The 16,463-nt window shown below is 49.5% G+C and overlaps 1 protein-coding gene across 1 annotated transcript; it reads left to right on the forward strand.

Annotated features, from left to right (window-relative positions):
* The first annotated feature begins 3,305 nt into the window (after positions 1 to 3,305).
* On the forward strand, positions 3,306 to 5,192 carry LOC118251748 (gastrula zinc finger protein XlCGF57.1-like). Its single transcript, XM_050709297.1, has 2 exons — positions 3,306 to 3,829; positions 4,574 to 5,192. Exons 1-2 carry the CDS (start codon positions 3,306 to 3,308, stop codon positions 5,190 to 5,192), a joined length of 1,143 nt encoding a protein of 380 aa, XP_050565254.1.
* Positions 5,193 to 16,463: the final 11,271 nt, after the last annotated feature.

The following is a 16,463-nucleotide window of genomic DNA, read 5'->3' on the forward strand; positions in this document are numbered from 1 at the left end:
CAGGCAGACCCCAGAAGGTCTGAGCACTTTCTGTGAGGTTCTGCTGAGGCTCAGCCTCTCCCAGGTGCTGCTCACCGCTCTGCTAACTCAGAGAATCATAAAACCATTTAGCTTGGAAAACACCCCTAAGATCATCAGTCTGTAAGACACGAGAAGTAATTGCTAATTCCCAACTGCTGTTGATATCTGTCTGTTTGAAAGATGCAAATCCACGAAGAACATCATTGCTTTTTAATAATTATTGCTATAATTAAAGACAATTTCATGCAGCTTAGTGTTGCATTAAAATATGTCCTGATACCAGATTTGGTATTACTCTATTTTGTTTCATTGCTTTGCTGGGTCACTCCTAAGTTTTAGGAATATTTCAAACAACCAGACCAAATGAAACATCTGTTTGATAGAAAGTTGAGTATTGAATGTTTATTTATTTTTAAAGATGAATAAATGAGTGCCCTGGGGTGCTCAGCTTGTGACATTTCAGTGGTTTCTGTGTCAGACTATGTCACCTCAGTGTCCACCTTGCACAACCTGTGTGTTACCTTCGTGCTTTCAGCCAGCACCACGAGGGCTCCTTTGCTGGTGCGGAGCCTCACTGGCTGCTTCCCTCTGTAGGGACAGAGCAGTGCCCGTTATCCCATATCTTTCCACCCCCAGCACCTCCCTGAGCATCTCCCAGCCACACACAGCCTGGGAGGGATGAAGGATGCGCTCAGCACCACGGCGGCAACCCTGCATCACACCACTGCCAGAAGCAGATGCATCCTGACCTGGCCAAGAACTACAACTCCCAGGAGGCAGCACGGGGACCCCCCTAATCCCCCCCCCACTCCTTCCCATTCCCCTCCCCAGCCCCAGGCTGCCGGGGGGCTGTGGGGATGCCCACTGGGCTGGGCTCTTCTCTCCCCCCAGTGCCACCACCAGCAGCGATGCAGCGGTGGTGTGGGAACCCTCATCCAGCGGCCACCCTCTGCTCCTCCAGCCCCTGCTCCCTGCCTTTGTTCAGCTTCACCCTTCCTCCGGTAGCTCTCGCTGTGCTGGCCGCAGACTTCCTTTAGGTCAGCCCAGCTGCGGCCGCAGAACAGTTCGTGGGCGAGTGGCAAACGCGTCGGTGGCCCTGGTTGCCCCGCGGGAGAGAAATGCCAGCCAGGGGCTGATGGCTCGCCCAGGTAAGATGCTTTTCGGGCCAACTGATGTGTCTGGGTAGCCCGAATGTGATGCGAAGCGACCCTCCCTGCGATCTGATGCTGCCCTTGGTTGCGGAGCTGGAAGAAAAGGCGGTATTTGGATCTGTAGGATCTGGATGCTTAAAAAGAAAAGGGAAGGAAGAAAGCGGGGAGGAATTTCTTCTTTTATGCTAATTGCAATTTGGTGCTTTTTGTCCAAACCTGGAGGCAAGTGAAGTGCTGCTACTGGGTCCTTGGTGGTCGTAGACTGAATCCACTGCCTGCCCAGGGGGTTGGTGACTTTCCTGGGTAAAAATGTGCTTTTGAATTTTTCTGAGCCCTTTTTGCAGCCTGGCCAATGCTGAAGCTTGGTCTGCTAAATTAAAACCAGTTGTAGGGACAGATATCTGCTCCCCGACCCAGGGAGGGGTCTGGCCCCCCGGGAGCCTCCCCTCCGCTGTCAAACTCTAGACCCAGATCCTGCTCCAAGTGTGTGTGTTTTGTCTCTGCTGGCTCAAGAAAGTTTGCAGGTAGTTGGGTTTATACATATATATATACATTTATTTATTTATTTATTTATTTTGTGGTTCTTCTGCCCAGAGTGGTGAGTTCAGCTTGGACAGGGGCACCGTTGTGCTCCAGTGGTGGAGCCATCTCCAGACATCAGTGGGGAGCCAGGTGGGTTGGCAGAAAGGGACAAGAACTGCGCCTAAATCTGAAATAACTTTCCCCATTATAACTGTCCTCTGAAATCAGAAATATCTGTCCCTCCTCATTTAATGCTCGGAGCCTTTGCCTCTGAGGAGCGTACAGCTGCAAACCCTGCACCGCTGTTGCATGTGAATGTCTATACTCCAAATCTGCTTGTCCCCAAACCCACGGCACACCCCACTTCCCAGCCCCTATGCCTCAATGACCGGCTCTCCAGGTTCTCATCTTCCCAGCCCCAGCCTCCCCAGCCACCCCGAGCTCCAGGGACAGATCCCACTGGCAGCCTGTGTCCCTGCTGGCAGCCTGCCCCATATCTGGTAATTTTGGCAGCAACACCTTCAGCCATCATTGCCATCATTATAAGCCTGGCCAGCCACATATACTTTCATTGACAGACACTTCTAGCATCAATATCTTCCTCCCCGCAGTCCTTCTGGCTCCTTTCCCTGCTGGAATTCACAGTCTTAATAGGAGATGTTGCTCACATCTCTGTTGGCCCTCATTTCTTTTTTAATGGCAATACATAGGACGCAGGCCCTGCTGTCGATTGACCCCTCTGTGAAGAGGATAAAGTTGCTTTAGCTGGCTGTGTCTCGCTTCTCCAGCCGCACACCAAGGACATCGCTGACCTGCCTTCCCCGGTGCATGGAGGTCTGCCAGCCCAAAGCAGCACACCCCAGTTTTGCAGCTGGTGCCAAGTTTGGTTTTCTTCTGGGTTTGGGGGATTTTTGTTGCTGGACAGTGACTCCTTAAAAAATGGGAGCAATTACAAAAGTTACTGCGAAGTGCGTTAATTGCTTATTTACTTATAAAACTTCTTGGTAAAGGGCCAAAGAACTATTCTGAGAGTAAAATCATTAGTGCAGCAATAGTAGAGCTGAAACCTCAGTGTCATTGCAGCGATGAGTGCATCTCAAATCCCCAAATTGCCAGGGGAAATTAGCCTGCTCCTGCTGTCTCTGTTGGAGTCCAACAGAGCTAAGACCTCAAAGGTCTCAGCTTCAGGCCCCCATGGAGCAGCCAAGGTGCCACCCGTTGTGTTTACCTAGCGAACAAAGCTGGTGGAGAAGAAATAATGCTTTAATTTTCCCTTTATGTTTTCAGTCCAGCAGTCAGAGTCTCCGGGAATGCCAAGGAAGTGTCTCCAGGAGATCAGAGGAGGCAGAAGATGGAGTTACAAACATTGTGTCTGTAGCTGAGGTGAAAGGAGGCTGAGAAATGAAGAAGACCATGCACTCCTTGTTGGCCTAGAGCTGGCACACAGTGGCAGTGCCCTTTCCCCCGTGAGGAATAAAATGCATCCATTAAAGTACAAAAAGTACACTTTGATGTGCGTGTCCTGATGGTTTTTGTACCCTCCCAGGCAGTCCGTCCCCATCACTCCACGGATTTGTGGTGCTACCACGCTGGGCACAACGCTCTGCCACCATGAGGGACTTGGTGAAGCGTGTGGTGCTGAAGACACACACGTGTCAGGAGTGCGGCAAGTCCTTCAGCAAGAAGGGCAACCTGAAGAGACACCAACGGATCCACACGGCAGAGGAGCTCTTCACCTGCGGGGAGTGTGGGAGGCGTTTCACCACCCGGGGCCACCTCATGACCCACCAGAGCATCCACACGGGAGAGAGGCCTTTCCGCTGCGGGCAGTGCGGGCGCTGCTTCCGCCTGGAGATATGCCTGGCCGCCCACCAGAAGACACACGCCAAGGGTGGTCCCTACCTCTGCACCCGCTGTGGCAAGAGCCTGAGCACAAAGATCTACTTCAACATCCACATGAGGACCCACACGGAGAAGAGGCCATTTGCCTGCACTGAGTGTGGGAAGAGTTTTGTGAAGAAGGGGACGCTCACCGCCCACAAGGAGATCCATAAGCGGGAGAAGCCCTTCAAGTGCCCTGACTGCAGTAGGTGCTTTGGGCAGAGCGCCACGCTGCTGACCCACCAGAAGATACACCTTCGGGGGGGGCCTTTCATATGCACTGTGTGTGGGAAGAGCTTGAGCACCAAGCGGTACTTCAATGTCCACCAGAGGAACCATGCGAAGCAAAAATCATTCGAGGGGCACATCAACAGTGTGTCTCTCCAGGTCATCCAGATTAAAGAGGAGTCTGACTTTGCCTTTAAGTCAGAAGAGAATGTGTTGGAATATATGCTTTATGAAGGAGGTGGAGCCCAGGGGTGTAGTGCACCTAGAAACTCATCTGATCCAAAAAGTCCTCCTTGGAAAACCCAGACAAAGGAGGAACCAGAGCCACCCAGTAATGACACAAAAAACATTACTGCAATAGCCTGCCAGAAACTTTACATCAAGGAAGAGCCAGAAGAAAACATGGACTACAGAAAGCTCTTTGATCCAGAGATCCCAGTGATGGCTTTATCGGAAAGACAGGTTAAGAAGGAAGGAGATGCTGATGGGCAGCGTGACTGGGAAGTTCCTGTAGCAGCTAACAGGGTGCTCCAGGTGAAGGAAGAACCACAGGAAAGCCTCGAGTTTGGGATCCACTGTGGGCAGAGGCCAAAACTCAGTGCCCTCCAGAGGATCCAGATTAAAGAGGAAGCTGGTGTGGAGGCTGACCGCCAGCAGTGCCAGAACCCAAGGAGGAAGCCGAAGAAATGCAATCAGCCCACCAAAGAGGGGACACTGGAGACCCAGAAGAAATCCACATCCAAGAAGGATCTCTCATCAAAAGGAGCTCCCAAAGGTGAACGGATATTCCCCTGTCCCGAGTGCGGGAAGAGTTTCAATCAGAAATCAAACCTCACCAGGCACCGGAAGATCCACACGAGCGAGGGGCCGTACAAGTGCAGTGAGTGCGGGGAGAGCTTCCGCATGAACCGCAAGCTGATCCGGCACCAGCGGCTCCACATGAGCGAGCCGTTCAAATGCGCCGAGTGCGGGAAGAGCTTCACCCAGCGATCGAACCTGGTTCGGCACCAGAGGATCCACACCAAGGAGGAGCCCTACCAGTGCCCTGAGTGCGAGAAGACCTTCAACCAGAAGGCCAATCTCTTCCGGCACCAAACAATCCACGTCCGCATGGGGCCTTGCAAGTGCACCAAGTGCGGGAAGTGCTTCCCCCAGAAGCGCCATCTCATCAAACACCAGCTGCTCCACTCCCGAGGTGGGGCCTACAAGTGCGGGGCCTGCGGGAAGCGCTACCGGCTGAAGAAGTACCTGCGGAGGCACCAGAAGATCCACACGCGGGAAGGAACTGCCCCCCACATGAAGCGTGGGGAGGCCATGAGGACTGGTGGTGGGCCCCACCATATGGAGCAGGGAGCACTGGCCCCCATGAAAAGCAAAGAGGAGAGCTGAGAGGGTCTTGGACCTGCTCCTGGGGGAAAGCCCTTTGGGAAACTGGGGAGACAAAGTCTGCCGGCCATGTGTGTGGTACCACGGGGTGGGGTGGGTAACCTGAGGGGACAGCGAGGCTGAGGGGGAAGAGCCCTGACAGAAACCGATCCCCTTCTGCTGTTTGTTGAGCATGGCCCTTGGGGTATCATTTGCTCACCCTTTGTGGAATGGGGCTGAAGAGCCAACCCTCTTCAGATCACTTAGAATCACAGAATGACAGAATGGTTTGGGTCGGAAGGGACCTCAAGGCCCATCCAGGTCCAACACCTTCCACCAGCCCAGGTTGCCCCCAGCCTCATCCAGCGTGGCCTTGGGCACTGCCAGGGCACCCCTCTGGGCAGCCTGGGCCAAGGCCTCGCCTCCCTCACAGGAAAGAATTTCTTTCTAATATCTAATCTAAATATACTTGGAGATGGAGGGATGAGATCTTGGCATCCTTGTAACTGGGATGCTTGTGCCTCTAAAGCCTGCCAAAATTATGGATGCCAAAATTGTTTTGTGTGGACATTGTGTAGCCAGGAGGACTGGGAGAGCTTTATTTTTATTATATCACTGAGTTTCTGCGAAAGCTGGAGGGATCCTAGTCCATTGAAGCAAGGGCTTAAAGAAGGGGTCCACATTCTTCTTCCCCCTCTCATGGCTCTGATCCACACCTTGATCCCACTGGGCTGATGGACCTGAATTGCTAGTCGATGAGTGGTATGGATTTGGGAGTAATTGCTGCCAGCCAGACATGGGTTTTAAGCCTTGAATGCCCCAAAACAGGTTCCCAGATTGGTTTAAGCCAAGTCCCTGAAAGTAAGTTAAGCAAAATCAAAGACTGTTTTCCAAAGCTGGCCCAGAGGCTGGCAGTTTGAGTTCTGGTTTCTCTCCCACAGCCCCACTGCTTCAATGTAACTGAGAATGACTTTTCTTAGTCTTCAGTGCTTTTATGTCTCTGATGAACCAGGACTGCCTTTGCCACAAATCCCAGAGGCATCAGCGACCACCAGCTTGAGCTGACACTGGTGCTGCTTCTCAGCTGCCTGTTTCTCTGCCTGTCACTGTGAGGCTTGTGGTAGGATATTGACTTTACTAGGCATTATTTAGGGAATTCAAATCAAGCAGCAAGATTAGTTGAACAGGTCTTCAGACTTTATGGATGAGAAAACTGGAAACTATTTCCCTGTTGAGATGCTTTCTCTTCCCCTCCCTGGTGTAAAGAGGACTATGCAGCTACTCAAAAGCATGGACAGTTCTTTATCACTCACTGCTAACAATGGTGTTTGAGTGTTCCCTGGCCAGAGGGAGGATCTTTGTGTCTGGAAAGTCCCTGGTGAAATGGAGATGTGGAGGCAGTCCATGAACCCCAGAGCCACTCCCCAAGATTACTTTGCAGCACTGCTATGTGGTCACCTGGGCACGGTGGATTAAAAACACATATTAGGGTTTGTTGTGTTGCTGTAATATGTAGAGTCCGAGGGGCAAGTGGGAAAGTGCTCCATGGTGAAGTAGTATCTCTACCTCTCTCATTCTGTGCAGGAAAATAAACCCCCTCCCCACCCGTGAGTCACATACCTCCACTTTGCAGGACATGTTGCAGATGGCATCGGACTGGTGGCATTGAAAGTCATGCAGCTACCTGCAATGAAACTTCGGACCCAAACTACTGGTTGACTGCACTGACTGCTTTACAGCAGCTGCCTCTCCAGGCAGGGAAGCTGAGGCATGGAGGTTAAGAAGGGAACAGGACAAATGGTACTTGAGTTTTACCTTTACCACCTAGCTGGACACCATCGTGATGAGGTGTTTTGTTGTGGTGACTCAAGCCCAACACTGCGTACAGCTGCCAAACCCCAAACACACAGTGTAATTTTGGTGTTTGGAGTCTCTCAGACTTCAGCATAGTCATGCCTAGGATGTGATTCCAAGCAACAAGACAAGCTCTGACTCGGATTCTGAAGGAGCCTCCCTCTCCATCCAAGCTTTCAACTGCGAACCATAGTCAAGTTGGTTGATCTGAAAGCTTCCCCTCAAATCCCTCTGGCTTGGTTGAGAATCATTCCTGGGCAGAAAAGGTAGATATACAGGGGTAAACCACAAGTTCAGGATGTTTTAGTGGAGTCCAAGGATCACCCTTGCTAGAAGAATGGGTTGGGAAGTTGTGTTCCTCAAGAAGAACATGGCTAAGCCATCTTGCAAAGCAAAACAGCTCCTGTTAGGGTTGCTGAGGAGCAGAGGTACATCACAGCCCTTCACTGGGGAGAAAGTAACCACCGGATGGATGGCATTTATTTCCTGTTTCTTAGTCTAGTGTAGTGCTGCAAAAGATTTTACCAGCAAGAGGATCTGGTATGGGAGTTTTTCCTGTTGTATTATTGTGCCCTTCCTTTGACCTGGACAAGGCAGTGAGTCAATGTCAGTAGCATTCCTGGCCATCACTGGGTCTTGCACTGTTCACCATGGCCAGTGTGGGTATCCCAGCTTCTGGAGAAAATCCAGGTTAAGAGTTTGTAATATCTTCTCAATAAAGTAAGTATTTAAAGAACAAAATCAAACAAAGTGAGCCTCTTTTCTATTTGTGGGTTTGCTTTCATCAGCTGTCACTGAGAGAACCACACTACTTTCTACCCATAATATGGAAAGAAATGCCAGAGCAAGATGAGTGCCAGTGGTGACCAAATGGACCTGGTTGTGAAGAGCCTTACGGGCTCTGCTGACTGCATCAACCAGCTCTCCAGGAACAGTGCTGTGAGCTCAGACCCCAACGTACAGACGCTGGGGCTCCAGCCAGTGACCCACTGTCACAGTAGGAATTATGCACTTCGCTCAGAAGCAGCAATATATTCATTGATGAAAATAGTGATTTAGCAGGGTTTAATCGTGAATGAGACAGCAATTTAACAAAGATCTAATGGTAAATGCAACGTTAGCAAGGTTCATGATGGCAAGGTCATTTGATTATTTACTGCATAGGAGATAGGGTCAGACTAAAAGCATCAGAGCCCCTTGTGTTGAGTCACAAGGCACAGAATGGAGTCCCTTTTGCCATCCAAGCTTCAAGGAGTATAGATATGACTAAATCCTATCCCAATCCCGGATTTAACAGTTTATGCCTAAAGGATTATATGCAAAATCAATCCTTTACATCACTTAGCTAAGATTACAAAGTTTCAGAGTGCTTAGCAAATCAATTGCAGAGTTTCAACAAGCAAGCTATTAGTTGCTCACTATCTGCCACAGGTAAGGAATCTCTCGACCTCGAGGAGTAACCTTAAGAAGCGTTCCTGCTAAAGGGGAAGACCCTGGCATGCAGCCCCCTGCAGTACAGGAGAGCTCCATGGGCTCTGGGCTGTCCCCTGTTTATGGGGTAAGATGATTGACTCCTTGTCCTATTTGTGCACCAGTCATATCTGGTTAGCCCTTAGATTTATCTCCCCTGAAACTGGAACCCAATTTGGTTCTCGAGGCCAGATGTGTTCATCACAGCCACCACTGATGGTTATTGCCTGAGCAGGGTTATGGGTGAAGGATCAAGTTAGGAGACCAGGGGAATTCACCACCGTACCCACACACAGGTACTGTGTGAAGTGCCATAAGGTATCTGCACAGGGCTGACACATACTGACACGGGCCTTATGGGAGGCCTTGACCTGTCTACATGAGCAACTGGAGGTCAGGAAGACTGTGTGAAACCATCTCAAATGACACCATGGTGTTAGAACCTGAAATGATGCCCTAAATATGGCCATTTTCACGTGTGAGCTAATCTCTACCCTTAGTGTCCCACCTGTGGGAGCGCAGTGCTGGAAGCAGAACCTCCTTGGTACCCCCAGTGTCTGCCCAACAGTGGGACAAGACACTATGGCTTCCTGAAGGACCCCCCATAGAGGAGCCTTGCAGACATTTTGGGCTGCCAGGTCTGGTGTCTGCTGCTGGTGGTCATGTTGGGTGTTGGGATCAGGCCCATGCAATGATCAAAGCTCCTTGAGGGAAAATGGATTTATCTGGGAACTGAACAATGCCAAATCCTCACCCACCCTGGTAGCAAAATAGCCTTCCTCCTTTTCTCCCTAAATTAAAAGGGCTCCTGGACAATAATAAAATGCTTAAAATTCAAATTTTCTTCACTTTCTTCTTCTTTATTCTTCACTGCACAGATTTTAAGCAGAAAACCACATTGTAAGCATTCACTGAGCAGTCTCAGTCACCAAGTGAAAAGGATGCTCCCAGTACATTCAGTGTGGTCAAGCTGAAGCCAGCGGAGTTAAATCACAGCAAACATTGTCAAGTTAAGGGTCAGAGATCCAAGCTCTGATGACTTTTTAAAAGAACTCTTCCAGTGTTGCACAGTGGGACAGGAAGGGCTTGTACTGAGACACTCACCATACTTTTTCTATTCGTGTACATTATATCTGTAGATTTCAGAAGGAATTTGGCTGTGAGACTTTTTTTGAACATTTCATTGACTCCCTGGCTGTGTGTTTCAGCTCAGCATCATTCTGCCTCCAGCATGCAGCATGCCTGGAGGAGAGATGGGGGCAGGCTGTGTTGGGGAGCACTTTCACAAGAGTGTGTATTTTGTGCTTTGACGGGACGCATAGAGCTGCCTGACGTTCAGCACGTTATGGTATGGTGGGAACGAGAGGTTCTGTGGGGCCAGAGCAAACATCTGCTCGGACATAAGTACCCTGGGATGTTTACTTGCCTTTTGAGAACATGACAGTTCCCGTGAGAACGTCCTCAAGAATCCCAGGCTGCAGGGAGCCTGGTGTCCCCACAGATAGGGAGTGAGGAGAGGGAGAAGACGAGGGTGAAAACTGGATGAGCAACAGGACACTCAGCATCACACCCTTCCACACATCCTTTATCTGCTCATGATGAGCAGTCTCCATGGGGAATGACCGTCTACCTCCCACCCCCTTAGCCACCTCTCATGCCATCCATGGTGCAGCTAGGACCACGTTCTCAAGCTGAACTGCCCAGGTTCCTCTGGATCCACTGCCTCCATCTCCTGACCAAAAGCACAACTTCTCCCTTGAAAGAGGTTTCTTGTTCTGGAGCAAGGCAATGTTGAGAAGTCTGCTTCAAAGGAGCAATGACGGACATTATGAGAGGTCCCTGGCTGCAATCTTTCTGAACAAAGTCATCAAAAAATCTGTGATCTCCTTTTCTAGGGTCAGTGTTAGCCTGGAAATAAGAGCAGCCACCAGGATGGGGTGGGTGAGGTGAGCAGTGCTGGCCTTCGGCTCTCTGCTAATTGACCAGGAGGTGATTACAGCATGCTGCTATCCTTTGTAAAAGGACTGCTCTCTCAGACCACCAAAAATTATGTAGCTTCCCCTGCAAGAGGGTTAAACTGGGATTAAAGCACCTGTCCCACTGTTGTGGTCTCCTGTTTCCCTCAGTGTCATTTGGAGACACTTGAATTTAGGTGCCTCGTTGACGCATCTTAACTTTGAGCTGAATCCCAACCAAGGAGCCAAAGACTTGAATTCATCCTGGAGGTCCCTTTGGCCACAAGCTGGCGTGGGACCAAGAAGCATTTTAACATAAAGGGGGAAAGGAAGTTTCTGTTCCTCTGGAATTTTTTTCACTTTGCTACTTCATGCTGACAGAAAAAGGGGGAAATGAGGACACCTAATTGTAAAGCCGGGAAAGCTTTTTAAAGTTTAAAAACCATTTTATTTAAAAAATAAATGAAAGCTTTTCATTTTTGGAGGATGGAGGACTGCTTGTTTCCATCCAGAGTCAATGCTATCCTAAAAGAAAGTGTTTCATTTTGGGGTTAAAGTAATAGATATTAAAAGGATTGTTTAGATTTGCATGCGGTGTTTTCTGTTGTTTAGTTTGTTTTTTCCCCAGGGAAAAAAAAAGGTGGGAAAATATGGGATTTTTCTAGAGTTTATGTGGAACAAGTTCTTGGTTTGACAGCAGATCAGGTACTTCCACACACTCATCCAGGTCTGCTTTAAATAAAGAACTCCTGAGATTTCCTAAGTGCTTAAATTAACATGGATGAATGAATACGGGGGATAAATGCTGCTGATGGAAATAACAGTATGCATGGCCATAAGAGTGCAACAGCGATGTGACCAAGCCTGTTGTATTCCCATGGTTGGCTGCAACCAGAGTAGTGGTCAGGAAAGAAAAAGGGAATAAAACAAACATTCTTCACACAATAAATAAAATAAAATAAAATAAAATAAAATAATAAAATAAAATAAAATTAAATTAAATTAAATTAAATTAAATTAAATTAAAATATATATGCAGATATCTGGCAAAACTTGCAAATGATATGATGCAGAGGCAGGTGCAGAGGGGATAGCTTGATGCCAGAGTTAAGAACTAAACAAGGAGCTAGGGCAATTCAAGCACTTCCTCCAAAAAGCACAGCTCCGGATATGCTTTTTCTCCAGCCTTGGCACTGAGGTGCAGTTCTATTTCATGTCTTGCCCAGCAGGTTACAGTGTGGAGGTTTGAAGAAAACAGAAGCGACATGAAAGGGATGCTAAAAATGGGAAGCAGGCCAAGGACTGAAATGAGGAAGCAGAGTGAGAGCTTCCCCCCTGCCAAAAGAAAACCTCTGTGAAGCTGAATAAAGACAAGAAAAAGCATATGTTGGCTGGAACATGAGTAGCAGCTCTTCCTCCGGCAGCGAAGCCCCTGGCTCTGCAGAGCAGCCCACTCCCCTGAGGACAGCTGGGAACAAGAACAGAGCCATGCAGCATCCAGACCCTCCAGACACCATCACCACCCCCAGTCTGTACACTTCATACAGAAAAAGCAAGGGCAAGGGTGTATGAAGGACACTCCGCCAGCAAAACCAGTGTGGAAACCATGAAGGAGAAGAGAAAAACCCAAGTACAGTGAGGAAGCACTCTGTATCAAGCCCTGCAGATGCACAAGTGTACCAGTGTGATGCATGTGGAAAGAGCCTCTTGAAGAAGAGCAATCCCATGGCCCACCAGAGGAGGGTCCAAGGCAGTCATCTGGGTTGGAGGGAGATGTACCAAGAGGACATAGTACACCCTCAGTCTTCCATCTCTGTCTCTCCTCCCCAGGTAGTGTCTAGACTGTGGGACGAGCTTCACCCACAAGTCTCAACTCATCGTGCACCACCAGATCCACACAGGTGAGGAGCCCTACCACGCAGCAGCTGCCAGAAGAGCTTTATGGACAAGTCACAGCTGGTGGCCCACCACTGGATCCACACAGGTGACCGTCCCTCAAGTGCAGGCTGTGTGGCCATGGCTTCCACCAGAAGATCACATTCATCAAGCACCAGCAGGTCCACAGCACCGGGGGGGCTTGGCAGAATACCACCAGGGACATTGTGGCTGAATCCACACCAGCAGGGGAGAAACTCTTCTGCTGCAGTGCCTGCAGGAAGGTGTTCAAGAAGTCTGTGCTGGTGACCCACCAAAGAATTTACACAGGGGAGGAGACCTACCCCCGCCCCATGTGTGGGCAGCACTTCTGACAGAAGATCCCCCTCACCTGGCACCAGTGGACCCATGAGCAATGCAAGGCCCACATCTGTGGGGCCTGCAGGGACCATTTCAGCAGCAAGGGGGAGATGCTGCAGCACCATCAGAGCCACCACCCCTGTGGTAGCATTGGCCACAAGGGAGCATTGGCCTCTGACAGCCCCAAGCTTCCCTGGACCCTGGGGTGAGGAGTGGTCCTTGACATGCACCATCTGCAGGAGAAGTTTCCACAAGGAAATTGCTCTCATCACCCACTGATGGGACAACAGTAAGAACGAGCCCAACCATTGCAGCAAGCGTGGACAAGTCCTTTCTAACAGGGCCCGGCTCCGGCTCCACCAGCCTTCTCATGTTGGGGACCAGCTGTTCAAATGCACCACGTGTGGGAAGGACTTCAAGAGGAAGGAGATCTTGACTACCCACCATTGACTACCCATCATTGACTACCCACCTACCCACTACAGGAGAGGCTCCCTTCCAGTGCCCCCAGTGTGGCAGAAGCTTCTCACAGAAGGCCAGCCTCATAAAGTGCCACCTCACCAATCATCTGCTCTGAGTGTGGGCAAAGCCACACCACCATCAGCTGCTTCAAGAGGCACCAGAGAAGCCACCTCAAGAAGCAAAGCCCTCCTGGTGAGGGAGAGGAGCCCTCTGAGGACCTGTCAACCAGCCACATGCTGATGGGTGGCCACAATGGCCCCATAATTGTTGTGAAGACTGAGGCCGATGCTGATGACTACAAGGTCCTGAAGGCTGAGGCCTGCGGGTCCTGTGATGGCAGGGATCGAACGCTCAGGGAGGGAAAGGCTGGAGCCTGCCCTCTTGAGGAGGGGGTTGCTCTGTCCCCCACTCAGACCCACAGCCCTCTGGGTGCTGCTGCCCAGGGAACTCGTCGTGGTATGCAGTGGGAGCCAGCAGTGGAAAACATGCAAGGATCTGGACTTCAGTTAGCAGCAAGCCCTGAATCAAGCCTCAGTCAAAACTGGCTTCAAAAATGTGAGATCTGGGACCAGGCTGGGATGTAAATACATATTGTAGCTTCATTTGATTTCTGATATGTGACCATACTTCATGAGGGGTTTTATTTGATAACAGGAGGGCAGATAAGCTCTTTTTTTAATAAAAAAAAAAAAAAAAAGAAAGAAAGGAAATGAAATTTGTGATCTTGGGTAGATGTGATTCCAAGAGACCGAGTTTTTTTTTTTAGAAAAAGGACCAAAAAAATCTCACCAAACGTGACGAGACTTGCCACCACTGACATCCCAGCAGGAGCTGGAGCAGAGCAGCATGGTTCCTGGCCCTCCTGCAGCCAACACCAGCACCGGCTGTCCTGCGGGCACATGCACGCTGCGGGGGCTGGTCCCGTGGGAAACTCGCAGCCAGAAATAAGAGCGGACGTCATGGCCGAAGGGCTAGGGACTGGGAGAAGGGCCACCAAGGTCAGTAACACTCCTTGTGGAGGGCAAACCCCCACCCACGCAGCTCTGTTTGCAGAGCCAGAATAAGAGCCCGGGCTGGGAACCAGTGCAAGGGTTATATCAAAGTGTTGTTGCTAATTTATAGCAACATCACGCAGAGCTTGATGGCGTGGGGTAATCCCTGGGCTCACTTATTATGGAGCTGAGGGTGTTTGTTGCATGTCCTGTGCTGGCATGTGTTTGCAGCCATGAGCACAGTGTGGCACCAGCAAAAAGTGCAATCCATTGCTCCGCCAAGAAGGTGGGCATTAGACTCGTAGAATCACAGAATCATTAAGGTTGAAAGAGACCTCCAAGACCATCTGGTCCAACATCCCCCTACCACCAATGTCACCATTAAACCATGTCCCTAAGCACCACGTCCAACCTCTCTTTGAACACCCCCAGGGACGGTGACGCCACCACCTCCCTGGGCAACCCATCCCAATGCCTGACTGCTCTTTCTGAGAAGAAATGTCTCCTCATTTCCTACCTGAACCTCCCCTGGCGCAACTTGAGGCCATTCCCTCTAGTCCTATTACTAGTTACGTGCGAGAAGAGGCTGAGGCTGCTCCTGGTGTGCCACCCCCCAGCAGTTAGGAGTTAGCAGAGGCTGCTCCCACCATGGCTATGGATGAATGTCCCTGCACCTGGTAGGAGACTCTGGCTGTATGGGATGGAGCTGGCCTGTCCCATAGGATATCCCTGTCCCAGCTCAGTGACTTGGAGGCCGCCTCCAAGGCCACCTTGCCCAGCCAACTTGCTGTTGAGAAAACTTGTTGTTTGGGGGGAAAAGAAGGAAGAGGTTTGCTCAGCAGTCACTTAAAATGTCATTTCAGATGTGCCGGGGTGTTCAGCAGCAACTACATCCTGGGAATTACTATCAGAGCTTGTTTCAGCAACACCAAGAAGATGTTCGCCACCTTCCCCAGAGCCAGGAGCACCCATGGTGAGAGCAGCACCCTCCACTCTCCCACCCGCTCCTTAGCAGCTGGGTTTTGCCTTTGAGATTGCACAAATGTAGCGAGGCACAGTACCATGTCAACACAACGCTGAGTTTGAGTAGTGCATGTGTCTTCGGAGTTCAAGAAAACCCTCTCATCCGCTTAAAATTACCCAGGATGCAGTCTGAAATGTCTGTTTCATAGAATCATTACAATTGGAAAAGACCTCATTTCATTTCATTGAAAAATGTCTTTTTTTTTCTTTTTTTTTTTTCCCCCCAGCAGGTCTGTTTGATTTTGAAGGTTTCCTTCAATGTTTCCGTTCCTTTAATCCTGCATTTCTGTTCCCGCAGTGGTAAATTCATCAGCTCTAAATAAGTGGACCGATAACAGACCATGATAATAGTACACTAAACTACTACAAGAAAAGCAGGGAATTAAATCATTCACTAGAAAACAGACCACAGTGGAAGACTGCTGTTTCCTGAAAGCTTTGTATCCTTTCAAGATTTTCAAAACTGATTTTTTTTTTAATTTTCTTTTCATACAAGATGTTCTTGCTCCAGTAATCTTTGCACAGTTCTGTCCTGCTTCTGCAGGCTGAAACAGGGCTGTGCTCAGCCCTCAGTGCCCATCTGCTTCTCCCTTGTCCTGTATTTGGGGATTTTCTCTCTATAATTAAGTAACAGAGAGAAATAAACTACCCGCCTCCCCTTTTTCTAACTGATCCTGATTTTGTTAACTCACATTATGTCTTGCTAATAATCTCACTGCATATAAACAAATTTGAGACAGGGATGATCTGAAAACAGCTCCGTACATCGCGAGGCAAAACTGCCCTGATTAGGTGAGTCCTCTTCTAGCCAGGGGGATTATAAGCAACGAGTGACAGACCATGTTACCAGAGCATGGAAACAAGAAGAAAAGGCTTTGCCCAAGCATCTTTCAAATAAGATGCAGGAGAACAATTAACAGAACCACAATTAATGAACAATTAATGACCACAGCCTCTTTGGTCTCTCCTTTGGGAAACCGGAGCGGCTCGGTGTTTTTGAGCTCCTGGAGAAGTTTGACTGGTGTAGGGTGAATGCAGATGAATTCTTAATCTCACTTGCATATGTTCCCAACATCAAGTGAGAACATAAAAGAAAATGGGATATATTGACCCTTCACTTTCTCAGTGTTTGTGGGTGCTCTGCAGGTTGCAGGGGCTGGCCTTATATCCCCTGAATTCAGGTGTCTATAGCAGAGATGTAAACATCTGAGCTGGTCACCCCCATTACAATCAAAGGAGAAACAAGGAGAAAGTTATTTTTTTTGCACTACTTAGACATTCACTCTGGGATGAGACTCCAGGAC

The sequence above is a fragment of the Cygnus atratus genome, chromosome 2 (genome assembly GCF_013377495.2).
Source record: "Cygnus atratus isolate AKBS03 ecotype Queensland, Australia chromosome 2, CAtr_DNAZoo_HiC_assembly, whole genome shotgun sequence".
Taxonomy (NCBI): Eukaryota; Metazoa; Chordata; class Aves; order Anseriformes; family Anatidae; genus Cygnus; species Cygnus atratus.

Coding starts and splice junctions, on each gene's coding strand:
- LOC118251748 (XM_050709297.1), top strand. CDS start 3,306: ATGAGGGACTTGGTGAAGCGTGTGGTGCTGAAGACACACACGTGTCAG. Junction 3,830..4,573: donor CTGACCCACCAGAAGATACA/CCTTCGGGGGGG, acceptor AAAAGGAGCTCC/CAAAGGTGAACGGATATTCC.